The 17155-nt window shown below is 38.0% G+C and overlaps 1 gene segment (V, D, J or C); it reads right to left on the reverse strand.

The window, feature by feature from the left end:
* Positions 1-277: 277 nt before the first annotated feature.
* The window catches only part of LOC122116790, a 30526-nt gene continuing 13648 nt past the window's right edge, over positions 278-17155 (reverse strand). The window contains 3 exon segments of the V gene segment in view: positions 278-407; positions 2871-2938; positions 10770-11080. Of these exon segments, the coding sequence occupies positions 278-407; positions 2871-2938; positions 10770-11080 (509 nt within the window).

A 17155-nucleotide genomic window follows, 5' to 3' on the forward strand; every position in this document is an offset into this window, starting at 1 on the left:
AAGAAAAGGCAATAAAATATAAAAATAAGAACGTGAGAATTTCTTTTTCATTGCGCACAGGAAAAAGACAGTTTTTCAGGGCACTAACCCTATCTCTCCAAGGATTTGAAGCCTCACTTTCCTTGTTATGTAACAGTTCCAAAGATGAGAAACATTCTGAATAGATAGAGAAGGGATCATGTCACATAATAATGTTCATGGTGAAACTTATTTTCAAATATTCTCTACATAGATTGCTCTACTGCATCTTCCCTTGCCACTACATATTCTTCCATGATTATGCAGGATCACAGCCACTGATGCAAACAATGACCATGGGAGAAAGCAGGACTGAGCAGAGAGGAAGCAGCAGCAGCAGCAAAATCTCTGACTCAATTTCTGTGAAGTTTGTGATGGAAGCTGAAGTGCTAAGAGGGAAGTTTACAAAACTATGGAGAGTAATAGTTGGTTATGTGAATCACAGGGAGGCTGGTCATGGTCAGTGTGAAATCTGTCCCAAATACTCTCTATGAAACCCACCAGGTACTCAGACATCCAAGAAAATGGGAAACAGATGAGCCTGTAGGAGCATGATCTATTTCCTTCGGGTCCTAGGCTAAGCAATAATTCTGGTTGGAGCTCTTTGAAAGACTGGCTTGAGTTGATATTCCTGGTGACCCTCTTTCCTATACATATAGTCACAGAGATTAGAGGTAGAATAATCATCAATTCTTTAAAGAAACCTTCCATCAGGAATATAGAATGGCCAGACATTTCATCATTGGTCACATTAATATGTGTATGGGTAAGTGGTTTTCCAATGAATCAACTTTCAGACTAATATAGATGATTTCCTTTATTCTATATGCCCCCAAACAAGTTTTAGTTCTTAAGGATATCACTCATCTAAACCTACAGTCTAAATCCCCAGAAGCAGGATGAAGCGGAGTGTGTACAGTGGCACTTTCTTAATGTCCTCACTCATCTGAATCACTCCAGAAACTTCTTTTGGGAAATCCTGTAACCAGAGCTCTGAGCATCCAGCCATGGTCCTGTGGATCCTGTGTAAAGCTTCAGCAAGGGTGAGTGCAAAAGTGTGTTAACAATGAGCAAGAGGATTTAAACTAATAAAAGACAAAATACCATATCTTAATAGGATTGATTATAAGAGTACTGAATGTTCAGAATCAAAACTGTAATGATCTGTATTTTCCAGTTATGTTTATACATACAAAATAGCTTTATATTAAATCATTCTAATTAGCCAACATCAACATAGAAAAGTAAATTCCTAACAAAGTATGCAATTGTGACCATATAATTTCAAAACTTTATTAATATACATACATATGATGTCAGAGCATGAAATATGTTCATGTTACTAGATAGAATGACAGAGTGCACAATTAATTCCTCCAACTCAAACTCTTCTGAAGTGTAAATATATATTGGAAGTTCACCTTGAATGATTTTAAAGCACCTCAGTATTTGTGGGGAACACAGGCAGCAAAGATGGCACTGAGAGGGAGTTGAGTGGGCAGAGTCCAATTTACTGTAGAGTACATGGGCTGCAAAACTGGTGCTGAGAGAGTAGAGAGGGCAGAGCCCAATTTGCCTTATGATCAGTGCATAATCAGCCCTTGAAAGCTTAGGTTCATGATAGGGTATGACCTTGACAGTGATTGGTTCCTCTTCCTCCCCTGCCATGCCACCCGCCCATTTTGGCTTTAAAAAGGGCTGCTCTCTGTTAATAAATGAGTTTTCTTCCTGCTTGATTTGGCTCCCCGCTTTGTTTGATTGTCTCCTGGGCCAAGGGAGTCTGGGGAACGGGCAATCGCTGCACTTACCTTTCTATGGACCCTGTCTGTCTTTTGTGGGAAGGAGGAAGATCCAACAAGTATGTCCCAGCATTTTCATTTGCTGTGTCCTATGACTGTGAGTTGTACTTTGAACTAAGATGAAGATAGTATCAGAATTCTCACCTGAGCTGGCACTCTCCAACTTTATAATAAATAAGGCATGGAGGAGAAGCCATTTCACCTCATGAATAAGCTATTCCTCATTAAAACATCAGTATCAATTCCTTAGCTCATATTTTCCTTAATAGGTTAAATCGTTTATCTTATTCTCATAATTAAATTTTTCAGACATTGACTAGTTGTCTCTTTTTTTTGTACTAGGATCTCTTTCTTGGAACTTGTCCTTAGTTTCAAGTTACATCAGCATCATCTTACATTTTTTTTCTTGGTTTTCCAATGGAGAGAAAGACATTTGTCTATTAATAGTTCCTATTAGTGAATAATGATATTCCAACACTATAGGTGTATTTTGGGGATTGAAAAGTCATTTCATTTTCCAGGCAATGGAAAACTGTGTAGATACTTCTCTATCTGCACAAGGGTACATATGTTTCTACAGATGGAATGAGAGAGACATAAGCTTACATTAATACCTTTAATTCCATTTCCAAACCACAATTAACATCAATTGCCTTTCTGTAGAAATGAAAAACATTTATCAGTGAATATCTTGACTCTAATTATTTCAATGAATAATGCAAGGTTGATGTATGCTTCCATTGATAACTACTCCTAGTCTTCACCATCATATATATTTCCATTGTGGACAACATCCACAAACACACACACCAGCTTCTATCTGCAGTGATTCTGTGGTCATCATTGTTCATCTGCCCCATTGATAGGTCGCTTCCTCTCCTGACCTGGGTCTGATTCCCACACTGGGATCCCCTACTAACAGTGAATATTGTTGCTTATTCTTCTTAGTTGGAATCACTTTACCAACAATAATACTTGCTCCCATGTGAGGATACACTTTAGATTCCAGTATGGCCAAACTCCCCATAGAAAGACTTACTTTCATTCCCTTACCTGCTTTTGTCCTCAATCTTGGGCCACGTTGCCTTAAATACAGTCAATGAGACATGTTTCTTTAGGCACTAAAAGATTGGGACCTGGTAGAAATAGCTGATTACGGATCATAGTAAATACAGGCAAATTAATGAACAATTGGTATAAACAGGATGCCTGCTACTGAAGAAAATGAGATTAACAGTAGGTAAAGAGATGGGGGCCAGTGGCTTATTTTTGTATTCCTAGCTACACAGGAAGTTGAGATCTGAAGAGTCTTACCACAAACTCAACAACAAAAAAAGAGTATGTAGAGATCAGGCCAGTAATCTCTGGCATCCAGGAATGACCAGGCAAAAATACATGCAATTGTGAACATTGCCTAATATTGCTTTTATATTGCTCTAATTTCACATAAATATAATGATGGAATTAGAGCAAAGAGTAATCATGTGTGATATCAGTAATACCTGTGGGAGATGTGAAGAATGTGTCAGAGGTTGCAATTTTGGGGATTATACTGTAACAGACAGGCCATTTCATAATGGAATGTGACCAGGGACAGAATGCAGTGGATCTAGAAGAGATCAAAATGGCATCCTACCCACAGATCCTTGACAGGTGCTGGTCTTCAGCATCCAGAGACAATCATGTTTTCTGCATTTGAAGCTGACGATTCTTGGGGACACTGGGCCTTTACTGAATTGCTGAAATGTGGTCAGATCTGTCCAGGCTCTGCTTATTTGCATATACCCAAAGCACAGTCCACTGACTTGAGGATTTCTTCACAGCACAGTCATATCCTATGCTGGAGTTATTCTCAGTCAGCACACCACATGACCATGAGGTTTTCTGCTCAGCTCCAGGAGCTCCTGTTGTTCTGACTTTCAGGTAACAAAGACAGCACTGGAAATTTGTTCAGCACAGTGTGGTGAATTCAATCTTGCATTCTAGGGAAGTTTTTCTACAACACGCTTATCAGTACGTGTATTTATTTCCATGTTTCCTCTGCAAAGTGCCAGATATGACATCCAGATGACCCAGTCTCTGTCCTCCCTTCTAATCTCCGGGAAGGAGAGAGAGTCACCATGTCTTGCCATACCATTCAAGCATTAGCAGCAGTTTATCCTGGAATCAGTAGAAATCAGGAAAGCTCCAAAGGTCCTGATCTACTTTGCAGTCAGTTTAGAATCAGCTACCCAGCCTAGGTTCAGTTACAATAGATCTAGGACAGAGTTCATTTTCACCATCAGCATCCTGCCTATAACTGTCAACAAGGTTATAATACTTCTCCCACAGTGATACAAGTCATTATCTAAAACTCCCAGGGAAGCAGAATTGAGAGTCTGGGCTTCCCCAGCTGCTACTGTTTACCTGCTGAGAGTATTTCTTAGAAGCAGCCAGGCTCTGAAGGTCACTGCAAGGCTTGTGTACAAGGGCCAGAAAGGCTTTTCTGCATCCTAACTCTCTCTTTTTTTCTCAGTTCCAGAGGCATGGACATGATTCTGTCTGGTGGTATCCTTCAAAATTAAGGTTTTCACACATGAAGTTCAAGTGTTCTGACATCATTTAGTATTCATACAGCAAAATGGAAGTCTCTGCAGATAAGCAGGATATTCCAATGCAGTCAATTGTAGTCTACACTAGATCATTATCTTGAAATTGGATATATGGAACACGGGTTTGTCTGAAGCTTCTTCAGAACACAGGGCTCCTTTACAAGTGTAGCCTGGTTTTCTCTGAGGTGTTCACAATGTTCTGGAAGAGATCATGAGATATATATCCTGGATTAGTGCAGATCTCCAGCATCCAGAGAGAAGCCTGTTGTCTGCTGACAAATCTGCACTCCTCTTATACAACTGAGATCTTTGGAGGTGTCCTGGAGTGGTGACAATAGAAAGTTCTGTATGGCCTCTAATGTTGGAAATATAAAATTTGGTAGATGGGATGTTTCTCAAATAGGAATGGATATTCTTTAAAATGTTATTCCTTGCCAGACACTGGTGACTCATAACTATAATTCTAGCTATATAGGTGGTGGCAAAAATGTGAGGATCATAGTTTGAAGCCAAGTAAGACGGGGAAATCTGTGAAACTCTGATCTCCATTTAAACCCCCAAATCTGGAAATAGAGCTTTGTCTCATATCTTCAAGCATTAGCCTTGAGTACAAAAGCTCAAGAACAGAGCCCAAGCTGTAACATAAGTACCAAGACTGGCCTAAAATTAATAAGTACAATAAAATTTAAAAATAAAATTTTATTTTCACCCCTGTGACCAAATTAGAAAAACTTCAGCAAGTCATATCATAAACACAATGTGAGGGATTAAACAGGTGAAAATGATCTAATGAGCAATATATTCAATAAAGGTAAGCAAATACAAAAAAATTATACATTCCTCAATAGATAAATCCTTCAGTACTTATTACTGACCAGAATCGATTGACATCATCTAGATTACTTTCAGAAAGATGAAAATGGGAAATGAACTCTGTACTTTACACCTGTGATTATGTACAAAATTCAAAATCTCTGCTTTTAGGGCTATTTACTTTGGCCAAAGTGACTATGATATTGAGCAATTTAGGATTAGCATTTCAGAAATTTAGGAATCTCTCTCAATTTCTGAGCTTTTCTATACTACAAAAATATGTTTTTATTGTCTTTAGGACATTGTACAAAGGAGTTGCCATTCCACAAACCAGTTTATGAGCATAATACCTCTTCAGTGTGATCCCTTTTAAAATTCTCACTCCTCTCACACCACACTTATCTTCATGTTTGTTAACAGTGTTTTTGTTTTGTTTTGTTTTTTTGTTGGTTGTGGGGCCTGAACTCTGGGTCCCAGAGCTGTCCCTCAGCTCTTCAATTCAAGGGGAACACTCTTGCACTTGAGCCACAGTGACTCTCCTGGCTTTTTCTGCTTATGTTGTGCTGAGAAATCGAACCCAGGGCCTCATGCATGCAATGCAATCACTTTACCACTGAGCCACCGTCCTAGCCCATTTTTGTTAATGTTTAAGTTATGTTTTGAAAGTTTTGTCGTTATAACAAAGCTATTCATGCACACAATGCATTTTGAGATATGTCAGCCCTCCTTCGACTTGCCCTCTCCCTTGTTTTTCTCAGTTCTGTGGCATATGCACTCCATTCTTAACTGCATTCTACTCATTTCCTCTATTTATTTTTCTACCTATTTCCTCCTGATCTCAAACTCTCTTGCAAGTACATTTCCTAGCACTCAGTTTTTTATATCTAGACTTGATCTAAGAAAAGCAGTTTTAACATATTTCAAATCATTTCTAACAGTTTTACAATTTTGCCTAACAAAGATGAAATAAAATTAATAGAATTAATAATTTCCATACTTTTGGTGATTGTTTGTGTTTGTGTGTGTGTGTGTGTGTGTTTGTGCATTCTAGTGATGGTAATTGAACTCAAGACCTGTGCACGGTCCTTGTGTTTTTGTGTTCAAAACTAGTGTACTACCACTTGAGCAACAGCTCCACAACTAGTATTTTTGTTGATTAATTGGAGATAAAAATCTCAAGGACTTTCTTGCCTGGGCTGGCTTTGAGCCATGATCCTCAGATCTCAGTCACCGGAAGGATTAAGAATTAGGATTTCGAGGTAGAATAAATAGCCAAACAATTCTAGGCAAAAAAAGGAATGCTGATATAATCTCAATCACAAGACTCAAGCTCTACTATGAGCTTGGTCCTGGCACAAAAATAATCCCAAAGATGGACAGAACAGACTAGAAGACCTAGAAATAAAATCATACTTTTGATATGGTTTGATTTGGAGGTAAAGTATACCCTGGGAAAATGAGAGCTTCTTCAATAAATGATTCTGAGAAAACTGAGCAGCCATATGAAGGAAACTAGAAATTGATCCCTGTTTGTCACCATGTACAAATATCAACTCATAGAAGATCAAACACCTCATCATTAGACCTGAAACTTTGAAATTACTACAAGAGAGAGTGGGAGAAACACTGGAAGTCATTGACATAGGCAGAAAGTTTTAGGAGAGAGTTTCAAAGGCAAACAAGATTGGAGAGAAACTTGACAAATGGGATTGCATCAGACTAAAAAGTTTCTGCACAGCAATGGACATTGTTTCTAAACTAGAAAGGTAGCCAACAGAATATGAGAACTTTACCAACAATACATCAGACAAAGTCTAATATCCAAACTATCCAATGAACTTAAGAAACTACTCCCTCCCAAAACTAGTAAATCAGTTAGTTAATGGGCAAAGAGCTAAGGATAGATAACTTAGAAGATGAGGTAAGAATGCTAAAGGAACACATAAGGAAATGCTCTTCATACCTTTCCATAGAGGATATGAAAAATAAAACCACCTCATAGATTCCATCAGACTCCAGTAAGATTGGCCAACATTGTGAATTCAAATAACAAATGTTGGCAGGAATGTGAAGGAAAAGGAATCTTATTGCACTGTTGGTGGGATTGTAATCTGACACAACCACTCTGGAACAGGCTGGTGGTTCCTCACAAAATGTAACATAGATCTTCCTTGAAACCCAGCCATACCTCTCAGCATCTGCACTGAACCTCACAAGCCAGGATACCATATAGACACTTGCACATCCATGTTCATTGCCACACTATTCAAAATACCCAAATTGTGGAAAAAGTTGAGTTGCCCTACAATAGATGAACAGTTGAAATGTGTTACCTATTCAAAAAGGAATTGTACATAATCATTAGAAAAAATAAAATTGTATCATTTGCCTGGAAATGGATGGACGTAGGACAAATCCTGTTGTGTGGTATGCCAAGCTCAGAGAGAGAGAAGTATTGCATGTTTTCTTTCATGTGAGGAGTCTATATCTAAAATATAGGTCTCTAGGCATGTACACAAAGTGAGACTAAAGGAGGATATTCTTAAAAGAGGAACAGAAAGACACAATGCCTGTGTACTTATTTTTACTTGTAACATATATTTTTTATTGTAAATATATTGTACAGAGGGATTACAGTTACACGAGCAAGGTAATGGGCCCACTTTCTATCCAGTATTGTAATGAGATCATTTCCTATCCAAAATTGTTACCTCTTATTTTTTCCCCTACCATCCTTTTCCCTCCCCACCTCCCCAACTTCTCCCAACCACCTCCCAAGCAAAGTTGTAAAGTTTATTTTCAAAATAATGTATTGTACATCTCATTGTTACAATGGGTCATCCTGTATCCTTATTTCTGACCATACAAAATAACATTTATAAAAAGGAACTCAAAACATGGAAATAAGACATATTTTCTTTATTACTGTGTTTCTTTTCTTGTCTTGTTTGTTCGTTAGTTCATATATCTTTGGAGGGTAAGGAGAGTCACAGAAATGTAGGCACAAAAAGTGAACAAATGCAGCAATGGTACTCATGGACTCTATGTTGAAAATGAAACATAAAACTTGTGGATGGTCCTTTATGGAGCAAGCTTTGGAGAAACTAGGAACTGATGGAACATTCCTCAATATAATAAAGGCTATATATAACAAACCTACAGTCAGCATTATGCTAAATGGTGAAGAGTTAAAATTATGTCTTCTAAAGATTATGACAAGGTGGTCTGCTCTCTCCACTCTCTTCATAATAAAGGATTGGGAGGATTAACATGTGAAAATGGCAATAATTCCAAGATCTATCTAAAATTCAATGCAATACCCATCAAAATCCCAACAACATTTTTCAATCAACAAGAAGAAGCAATCCAAAAATTCACGTGGAATAATAGAAAACCTGAATAGCTAAAGCAATTTTTAGCAGGAAGAACACTGCTAGAGGAATATCAATACTTCAAACTCTATTATAAAGCTGTACTTACAAAAACAGCTTGGTACAGAAACATGAACAGGCTTGTAGAACACTGGAGTAGAATTGAAGCCCCAGAAAGGAACTCGCAGACCCATGGCCACCTAATCTTTGGTAAGGTAGCCAAAAACAAAGGATGGAAGAATGACAGTCTCTTCAAAAAATGGTGCTGTCAGAATTGGTTATACATGTATAGAAACATGAAAACTGAATTTAAATCCTTATATATCACCCTGAACCAGAATCCACTCCAAATGGATCAAAGACCTTGAGTTTTAAACCCCAGTATTACCAACTTGACTAGCTTCACAATATATTTGTGTGAGCTTCATGTCACTTCACCTATAGCAACGGTTGGTTACAGTCGTGTTTTTTCAATGTTTCACATGTCTTCCAATCTTCAGCTTACTTTACAAGATCTTCCTCTGACCTTTGGTCATACATACTCAAATTTTTCAGCCTATGTTCTCCTCTGCACATTGTCAAAATTTGTCTTAGGAAAGGGAAAATTTCATCCTGCTCTCCTCTACCTCTTACTCCTAATCCTCCTTCCCACTTTCTCCCTCCTCCTTCTCTCAAGGACAATAATTTGAGGAAGTTAAATTGGAAAGTTCTTTTAAAATTACATGATTGTATTATTTTTGTTAGTTGTGGGGCTTGAACCCTTGGCCTGGACACTGTCCCTATGTTCTTCAGCTTAAGGCAAGCACTCTACCACTTCCTGTACTCTGGTTTATTGTAGATAAGAGTCTCCTGGACTTTCCTGCCTGGACTGGCTTCGAAAAGTGATCCTCAAATATCAGCCTCCTGAGTAGTTTGGATTATAGACCTGAGCCAACTGTGCCTAGCTTCATGATTGTATGTTTGACTGCTGTTGTTGGAAGTGGGTCTTGAACTACAGGACTGGGTGTTGTCCCTCAGCTAATACTCTACCAGTGGAGCATCAGCTCCACTTCTACTGATTTTAATACAGTAGGTTGATCTATAAAATTGACAATCCTAACGTGATTAGAAACAAACATAATATGAATATATTAAAATACTGATAAAAGGCAACATCTATTCACAATATGCAAAAGCTATTAGTGTCTAAGAAAGACAGAAATAATGAAAAAATACCAAAGTGGTTTGAAACATATGTAAAAAATGAATGATAAGTATCATAATAAGTGGTGAGATATTTTAACATTTTCCCCATCAGATTGATTTAAATGTTGAAATATTTACTATCATATCCTCACATACAAAATTATACAGGATGGTCCCCTCCAAATTCTAGAAAAATTATAGAAATTATAGAAAATTATAGAAAAATATCTGTTTTAGAGTAAAGGAGACAGAGCTACTGAAATGTATTTCTATAGTCACTTAGGTGGACTATTTCTGACAGTTGGGGGAAACTGACCATTGTTGACAGCTATCTCAATACATCATGATCATTAAGATTGTGTGTGGAAGCTCAACTCCCTTTTCCTTCCTTTGTTTCCTGAAGAGTTCATCATTATGTCATCCTTTGATGAGATTCGGTGAACTGGAGAGACTTGCATAATTCTTCACATAAGCAGGCTGCCAGGTGATCAGAAGTGAGGCCTGGAGAATTCCCCTGGAGAGGCAGTTGGGTCAGGTGAGAGAATCAGCTGCTCACCCTGATGTTTTCCACAGGGTGGAGAATCACAGGATTATGTGCTCAAAACCCTAAGACAGCCTCACTGAACCAGAGAATGCCACACTCCTCCTTCCAACTTCTCTGATTACCTAGGAGTTAATAATCTAATGAATAGACTCATTTCCTATACTAAACCAATTCCTTCCTAGAGATTGTTGTCTGGCTTCTGTACTGTGTGAAGCAGAAAGGATGACTTTACATGAGAATAGACATGGCCATGTTTGTGCATCTGGGACAGAGGAGGAGAAAAGGGACAAAGATTCAGAGGAGCCTTCACATTTCAATGAAAAACCTCGAAAGTGTTCATAGCTGTGCTACATCTGAGAAGCTCTATCAGCAGATGGAGGCACCAAGGATCAGCAGCTGGACAGCCCAGCCTCTCACTTCTGCTTCCCTGGGAGGTTTTTGTTATGGCTTGTATCACTGTGGGAGGGTAACTATTATGCTGTAGACAGTAATAAGTGGAAAAATCCTCAGGCTGCAGGCTGCTGATGGTGAGAGTGAACTCTGTCCCAGATTGACTCCCACTGAACCTTGATGGAATTCCAGAGGCTAAATTCTTTGCATTATAGATCAGAAGCTTTGGAGCATTCCCTGGTTTCTGCTGATACCAGTTTAAATATTGGTTAATGCCCTGACTGGCCTGGCAAGTGATGGAGACTCTGTCTCCTGGAGATGCAGACAGGAAAGATGGAGACTGGGTCATCTGGATGTCACATCTGAAACCTGGCATTGGAAACATAAACACAAATATCCACACAGTTAGTCATGTTATAGGAGACCTACCATGAAGACCCAGGCAGCACTGAACACAAATGATGGGAGGAGTGCTGTCCTTCCCTACCTGGGAGCCAGAGCAGGAGGAGTCCCAGGAGCTGAGCAGGGGTCATCATCTCCATGCTGTGTGCTGACTGGGACTGACTGCTGCACAGGGTGTGAGCAGCCTATTATGAAGTCATTGGGGCAGTAGGCTGTGCTCTGAGCATATGCAAATCAGCAAAGCTTTGTAAAGCTGGGAACAGCTATAGGACCAGCCCAACTCAGAAAATCCTTATATTTCCTCTGTGCCCACATATCTTAGTTTAGCCCAGAGAGTGTTTTTCATCCATACAGCAGAAGCTGTGGTGAGTCTACTTTCCTTTGAATAGATCTCTTGGTGCATTCAAGGATGATGACCATTTCACTTGAGTTTTTCAATCTTTGTGTCATGATACTTGAAAGGGAGAAGAGTAAAGCAACAATTTCGTGCTTTATATTTAGAACATGCAGAGAAGTGAAGATAAAGAAAGAATAGAATTTGTGGATATTTTTAACTTGTTTAATATCTCTATGACTTTAACATCTCATTCACATACCAAGAGATATATAAGTTGTTAAATTTTCAAGCAAATCATGCTTCAGGCTCTTCTAAAACACACATATACACAAAGTAAAATGTGATTCATTCCAAAAGCAGGTATAAAGGCTGCATCCAACTCTTCCATATTGACTTAAATGCATAAAGGAAAATTTTGCTACACAGGAAAATTTTCAAAGCAAAGGAAAAAATTATATCAAGAGTTCAGTAAGCATGTCTTCTGGTTAGATGGCTAGAGGGCTGAAGCAAAAGCATATTGCTACCAGAAAAGTTCAACATATCTTCTGTTTTTTTGATTTGCCATGTCACCAGGTACAATTTTTACTTGGACTTACAGTTCCATATTATCCAAGAACTACAGCACATTCATATATCCATTACCCTCTGATCATTCCACATCAAATTCAGGGCAAACACTTACTTTCAAACACCCTAGTTCTCATGTATCCCTTTCATGTTACATGTGTCTAATTTTCTGCTACTATCAAGAGAATGGAGAGGCTCACCTATACTTCTTACACCCAGCTGGTCAGGACAGGGCAATTTCAAGGGTGAGGAAAAGATAGATGTTTTAAAGATTTAAAACATTGTGACACATTTTAAATATGACTTTGTTCCTCAATTGATCTAGTTGTGAGGGTGGGAGGCACAGATATCTCGGTGAAACTCCTAAAGTGGTTGGGATAGAAGATACGCCTTCTGGATGACAATGAAAGCTAATTTGTAATGATTTCAATGAGACTGCTAAATTTGGCAATATGGGAAATGAGCGATATCAATTTAATGTTAATGGCTTTAACTTATTGTAATTTGGAGTCAAGTTGAACACAGGACCAAAACCAATGCCACACTGCCTCACTGGTACTGTGCTTATATTCTGATCCCCTGGGAAGAGAAAAACGTCAGATCTAAGAGGGGTTGAGATCTATCTGATCTATGTGACCATTAAATATATTTTCAACTGCTATTCAGCATTACTTGCCTTAATTCTGGTCTTTGTAGGAACTGGTTTCTGAACCTGATGTGTCTCTGAATAACATCTTAAGGGCAAAATAAATTGTCAAGGGCTTTCCAGAGAAAGCCTTGAAATCCTAATGGTGTTTGGAAACATTATTGGGCTGTATAATGCATAACCAAATGATAGTTGCAGCGGTCTCAGTTCTATCTGGATTTCAACTTAAGTCGATTTATAATCTCAGGAGTTCAGGTTAGTGTCTGGGTGGTGGTCAATGAAGAAGGGGACATCTTGTACCCCTTCCCAAATCAAAATAATCCTTGATTTTAAGGTTCAGTGAATATTTGTAAAAAAAATCCAAACTCATTCTTCCATATTATGATGAACACAATGTCAGAAGTTGAAAGTGCATTGCCAGACCAATAGCATGCTACCCTGCCTGAAAAACAAAAGCAGATGAGGAATGACTCATGTGACAGAGTAATTATGTAGCAGACATCAAGTTTTCATTTTCAGTCTCAATAGCACCCAAAATAAAAATTCTGCATGTTGTCAATCAATTAGGCAAACAGGCAACATCCTATCACTGCCACAGTCTGCACATAATTCCAGTTTCCAGTTTGTGTTTTACAAAGGATTTTGTGCATTTAAAATAGTCCTGTTCTTTTTTAAGTAAAATGATAACTCATCAGAAGTAGTAATAGAGGCGAGGCAGCACACTGCATAATTCTTCCAATGTGACTCACTTTCACGCTCACCAGTTTCAGTGCTGTAGGTTTCTTTGCTGTTCCATAATAAAAGGGCTACAATTTTTCCTTAATTTGGAATTGTTTTTATTGTGCCATGTCTGTCATTTTTGATTCTTCTTGTTATCACAAAGAAAGTCAGACTACTTATACCAGATCTTTTCACTTTAACAAACATCTCTATATACTCTGCTTATATTCTCCATTCACCATACATGCCTATGGTTTTTCCTTGTTGTTTAGGTTTTTGGTGTTTATTTGTTTGTTCCCATGAATACTAGTAAGAAGATGACCCAGGCCCCAGCTTTACTATAGGTATCTATTGGGGTAAGATTGTATATCTTGTGTTTGATGGGATCTGGCTATAAAGAATCCAACCAGAATCTTGTTGCAGGGCAAATGTAAAATTCTATACTATTTTTACCTGGATTATCAGGCAATGCTGGCATCAGGTATTCCATATATTTGTGCTTCTACTAGACATTTTGTGTCTCACTGTCATCTTGAAGCAAGAGAGGAGACCCCTGAATATACACTAAAATGAACACCATATCAGGAATGAATGCCCTCAGAATTTCCTCAGAGCTGATGCGAGGAGAGTTGCATGCAAACCTCATACCCTCATCTTATGGAGAATAACCTGAAGGTAATTTGCACTTTTCCATGGGACATTGAGATTCAGTCATCATCAGCAACAGGAAGTGTTTAGCTTGTTGTATGGTCTTTACTGTCCATTTACCCTTCCCTATGTTTCTTCCTCCCTTCACATTGCTTCCTAAACATCCTAAATTGTGCTGACAGACCCTAGAACCCCTTGGGAACTCTGACTGTGTACAGAAAGTGTGACTGAGTTGTGTGTTTGGAGAGAGCCTGATGCTAGGAGAAAACTCCTGGCTTGTGTGTTGGCTTAACCTGTTTATATGGGATTCTAAGTGCTTATCATTATACAGCTATCCTATACAAAAACAGATTAAGTATTTGGTATGTAGTGATTTTAAATTTTACTATTTCTGATGCAGGTATGGCCCAATGTTGAGGCCAATTCAGTTTTTTCCCCTATCTATGTATCTATCTATCTATCTATCTATCTGTCTGTCTGTCTGTCTGTCTATCTATCTATCTAAATCTATATCTATACATCTACCATTGTGTAGTATACCGCTTAATTCAAAAATACATCAGACAGAATTCAGAACTCAGTTGATAATATAGGAATATTAGGGAAGCTCATTGTTTGGATGTGAAACACTCAGGATTTTTGCTCATGTATCACCAGATCTGCATAAAAGGTGAAAACAAAGATCCTCTCTGCTATTTTCTATTTATTTATTTATTGGGTCCAGTTGTGGGGCTTGAACTCTGGGCCTGGGCCCTGTACTTCAGCTCTTCAGCTCAAGGCTAGTGCTCTACCACTTGAGCCACAGCGCCACTTCCGGCTTTTTTCTTTTTGCTTATGTGGTGCCGAGGAATCGAACCCAGGGCATCTGGCATGCAAGGCAAGCGCTCTACCACTGAGCCACCTTCCCAGGCCCTCTCTGCTATTTTCAAGCATAGTTTTCTGTTAGGATTTTTCCTTTCTTTTTTTAAAATTTTATTTTACTGTAAAGATGCTGTATATGAGTAAGCTAATGAGTACATTATTTTGAAGATTGTTACCTCTTCCTTTGTTTTTTTTCTTTTATTATCACTTCCCTCTCTCACCTCCCGTACTTCTCCCTCCCACTGTCTTTCTTTTCTATTGTGAAAATGCCATACAGAGGAGTTATATTTACATGGGCAATGTAATGAGTACATTTCTTATCAAGCATTGTTGCCTCCTCCTTTGTTTCCCCTTCTCATCCTTACCCATTCTCCCCTGCGCCACCCCTCTTGCAGGCCAACATTGTAAAGTTCTTTGTTGACATAACGACTTGTACATCTCATTGTTGCAATGGGTCCACCTGTATCCCTATTTGAATGATTTGTTTTTTCCCTTCCCCTCCACAAAGTATACCAACATGAAATACAGTGAAAGCAGGAGTTAAACCATGCGGGAGGGACATACAAAGCAACAAAGTAGTCATCTTATAAATATGTTAGAAACAATCACAAGAAAGAAAAATCATTTGAATATTTATCCTGGGGTTCATTTCACCTAGCATCAACTCATCTGACCTTTTCTGCTTGTCTCCATCATATATAAGTTAATACAAATATGGGAAATCTTGAGACCTATGTTTCTTTGTGCCTGGCTTACTTCACTTAATATAATTTTTTCTAAGTCTTTCCATTCCTTTTCATCAGGGCCAACAGACTTTGCTATTTGTGAGGGACTAGAAATTGGAATGGATTGTATCCTATGAATTCAAAATTTGTCCTTCTAGTAAGGTTTGCTGCTTGTATACTTGGCCTTGTTCTTCCATTGTTTCCGTGCCATTTGTGACTTGTCAGCCTTTTAAGGCTCTTTCCTGAAACAAAACTGATGTCTTTGAAACACTTGACCAAAAAATATCATAGTTACTGTGCTTTGGGTACTAGTATCTAAGACTCTGAGAAGCTGAGAAAAGTAGGTGTATTTGGAAATTTCTGTTGTAGTTTGCATGAAAATGGGAAGTGGTCATTCTATTTTGGAGCTCCTTAGGGAAACTGAGTTTCTTGTTGTGGTCCTGAATATTGTAAATGACTGTTTTCCCAGAAGCACTGTGAGATTATCAATGATGGCTTTTGCTTTTTAAGTTCATGATTTTTGTTTGGTTTTGGTGAGGTAACTTTTTGGTTTTGTCTGCTTAAAATAATCTTCTGTTTGTTAAGCTTGTACTTAGTTGGTAGGAGTTTTTTGAAGAATCATTTTCTTCTTTGCTGCTATGATAATTTGTCATTAACAATAATTTAGTGAATTGTTTTAGCTAATGCTAGATGAAAAACAGAAATAAAAGCAAGTAGCTGAGAATATATTTTGAGATTAAGAAAACAAACAAAAAGTAAAAATTAAAATAAACAAGTTATTGCTCTATACAAAATTTTTTGGCCTTATTAGGCTTGCAAATTTTCAAGTTTATATAAACAAGTGACCTTTGCTTCTTTTAGTTTTTCATAAATATTTTAGTTTATATGAATGTGTATATTTTTAGTAAACTTCCATTACCACACTGCTTTATCCTTTACCATATCTCAAGTACAGAGCCCTTCCATTGACAAAGAAATAACTTTAGTTCTTCCCTATATTTGTCAGGTGGTTTAAATTTTATAGGTATTTTAAAAGCATCTGTTTCAATTGAAGTTATAAAAAAGACAATTTATTAATAATACATTTAATGGAAAATATTTACCAATAAATAGAAATACTAAGTTACTTGTACGGTATTATCTCAAGTACTCTTGGTTTTATAAAATCTATGAAAAGACAATTGTATTCCTAGGGTCCATTCTGTTACTTTTCTCTTTCCTTATTCCCTCTTCCTTTCTTGCTCCTTTCCTTTCTTTTTTATTGTTACAATACTGTACAGAGGTGTTACAATTACATGGGCAAGATAATGAGTACATTTCTTATGAAGTATTGTAGCTTCCTCCTTTGTTTCCCCTCCCCATCCCTTCCCATTCTCTCCCCGCACCCCCACCCAATCCTTCCCCCCTTTCCTTCCTTTCTTTCTGTTTTGTTTCTTTCCAGGTGCTCCTCTACACCCATTATCCTCAGATTAGGCCTTCTGATGGCTTGTTCCAAATGTTGAATAGATCTATCATATTTCTTTGACTTGTCTTGCATA

The sequence above is a fragment of the Dipodomys spectabilis genome, unplaced genomic scaffold (genome assembly GCF_019054845.1).
Source record: "Dipodomys spectabilis isolate Male_0828 unplaced genomic scaffold, ASM1905484v1 ptg000137l, whole genome shotgun sequence".
Taxonomy (NCBI): Eukaryota; Metazoa; Chordata; class Mammalia; order Rodentia; family Heteromyidae; genus Dipodomys; species Dipodomys spectabilis.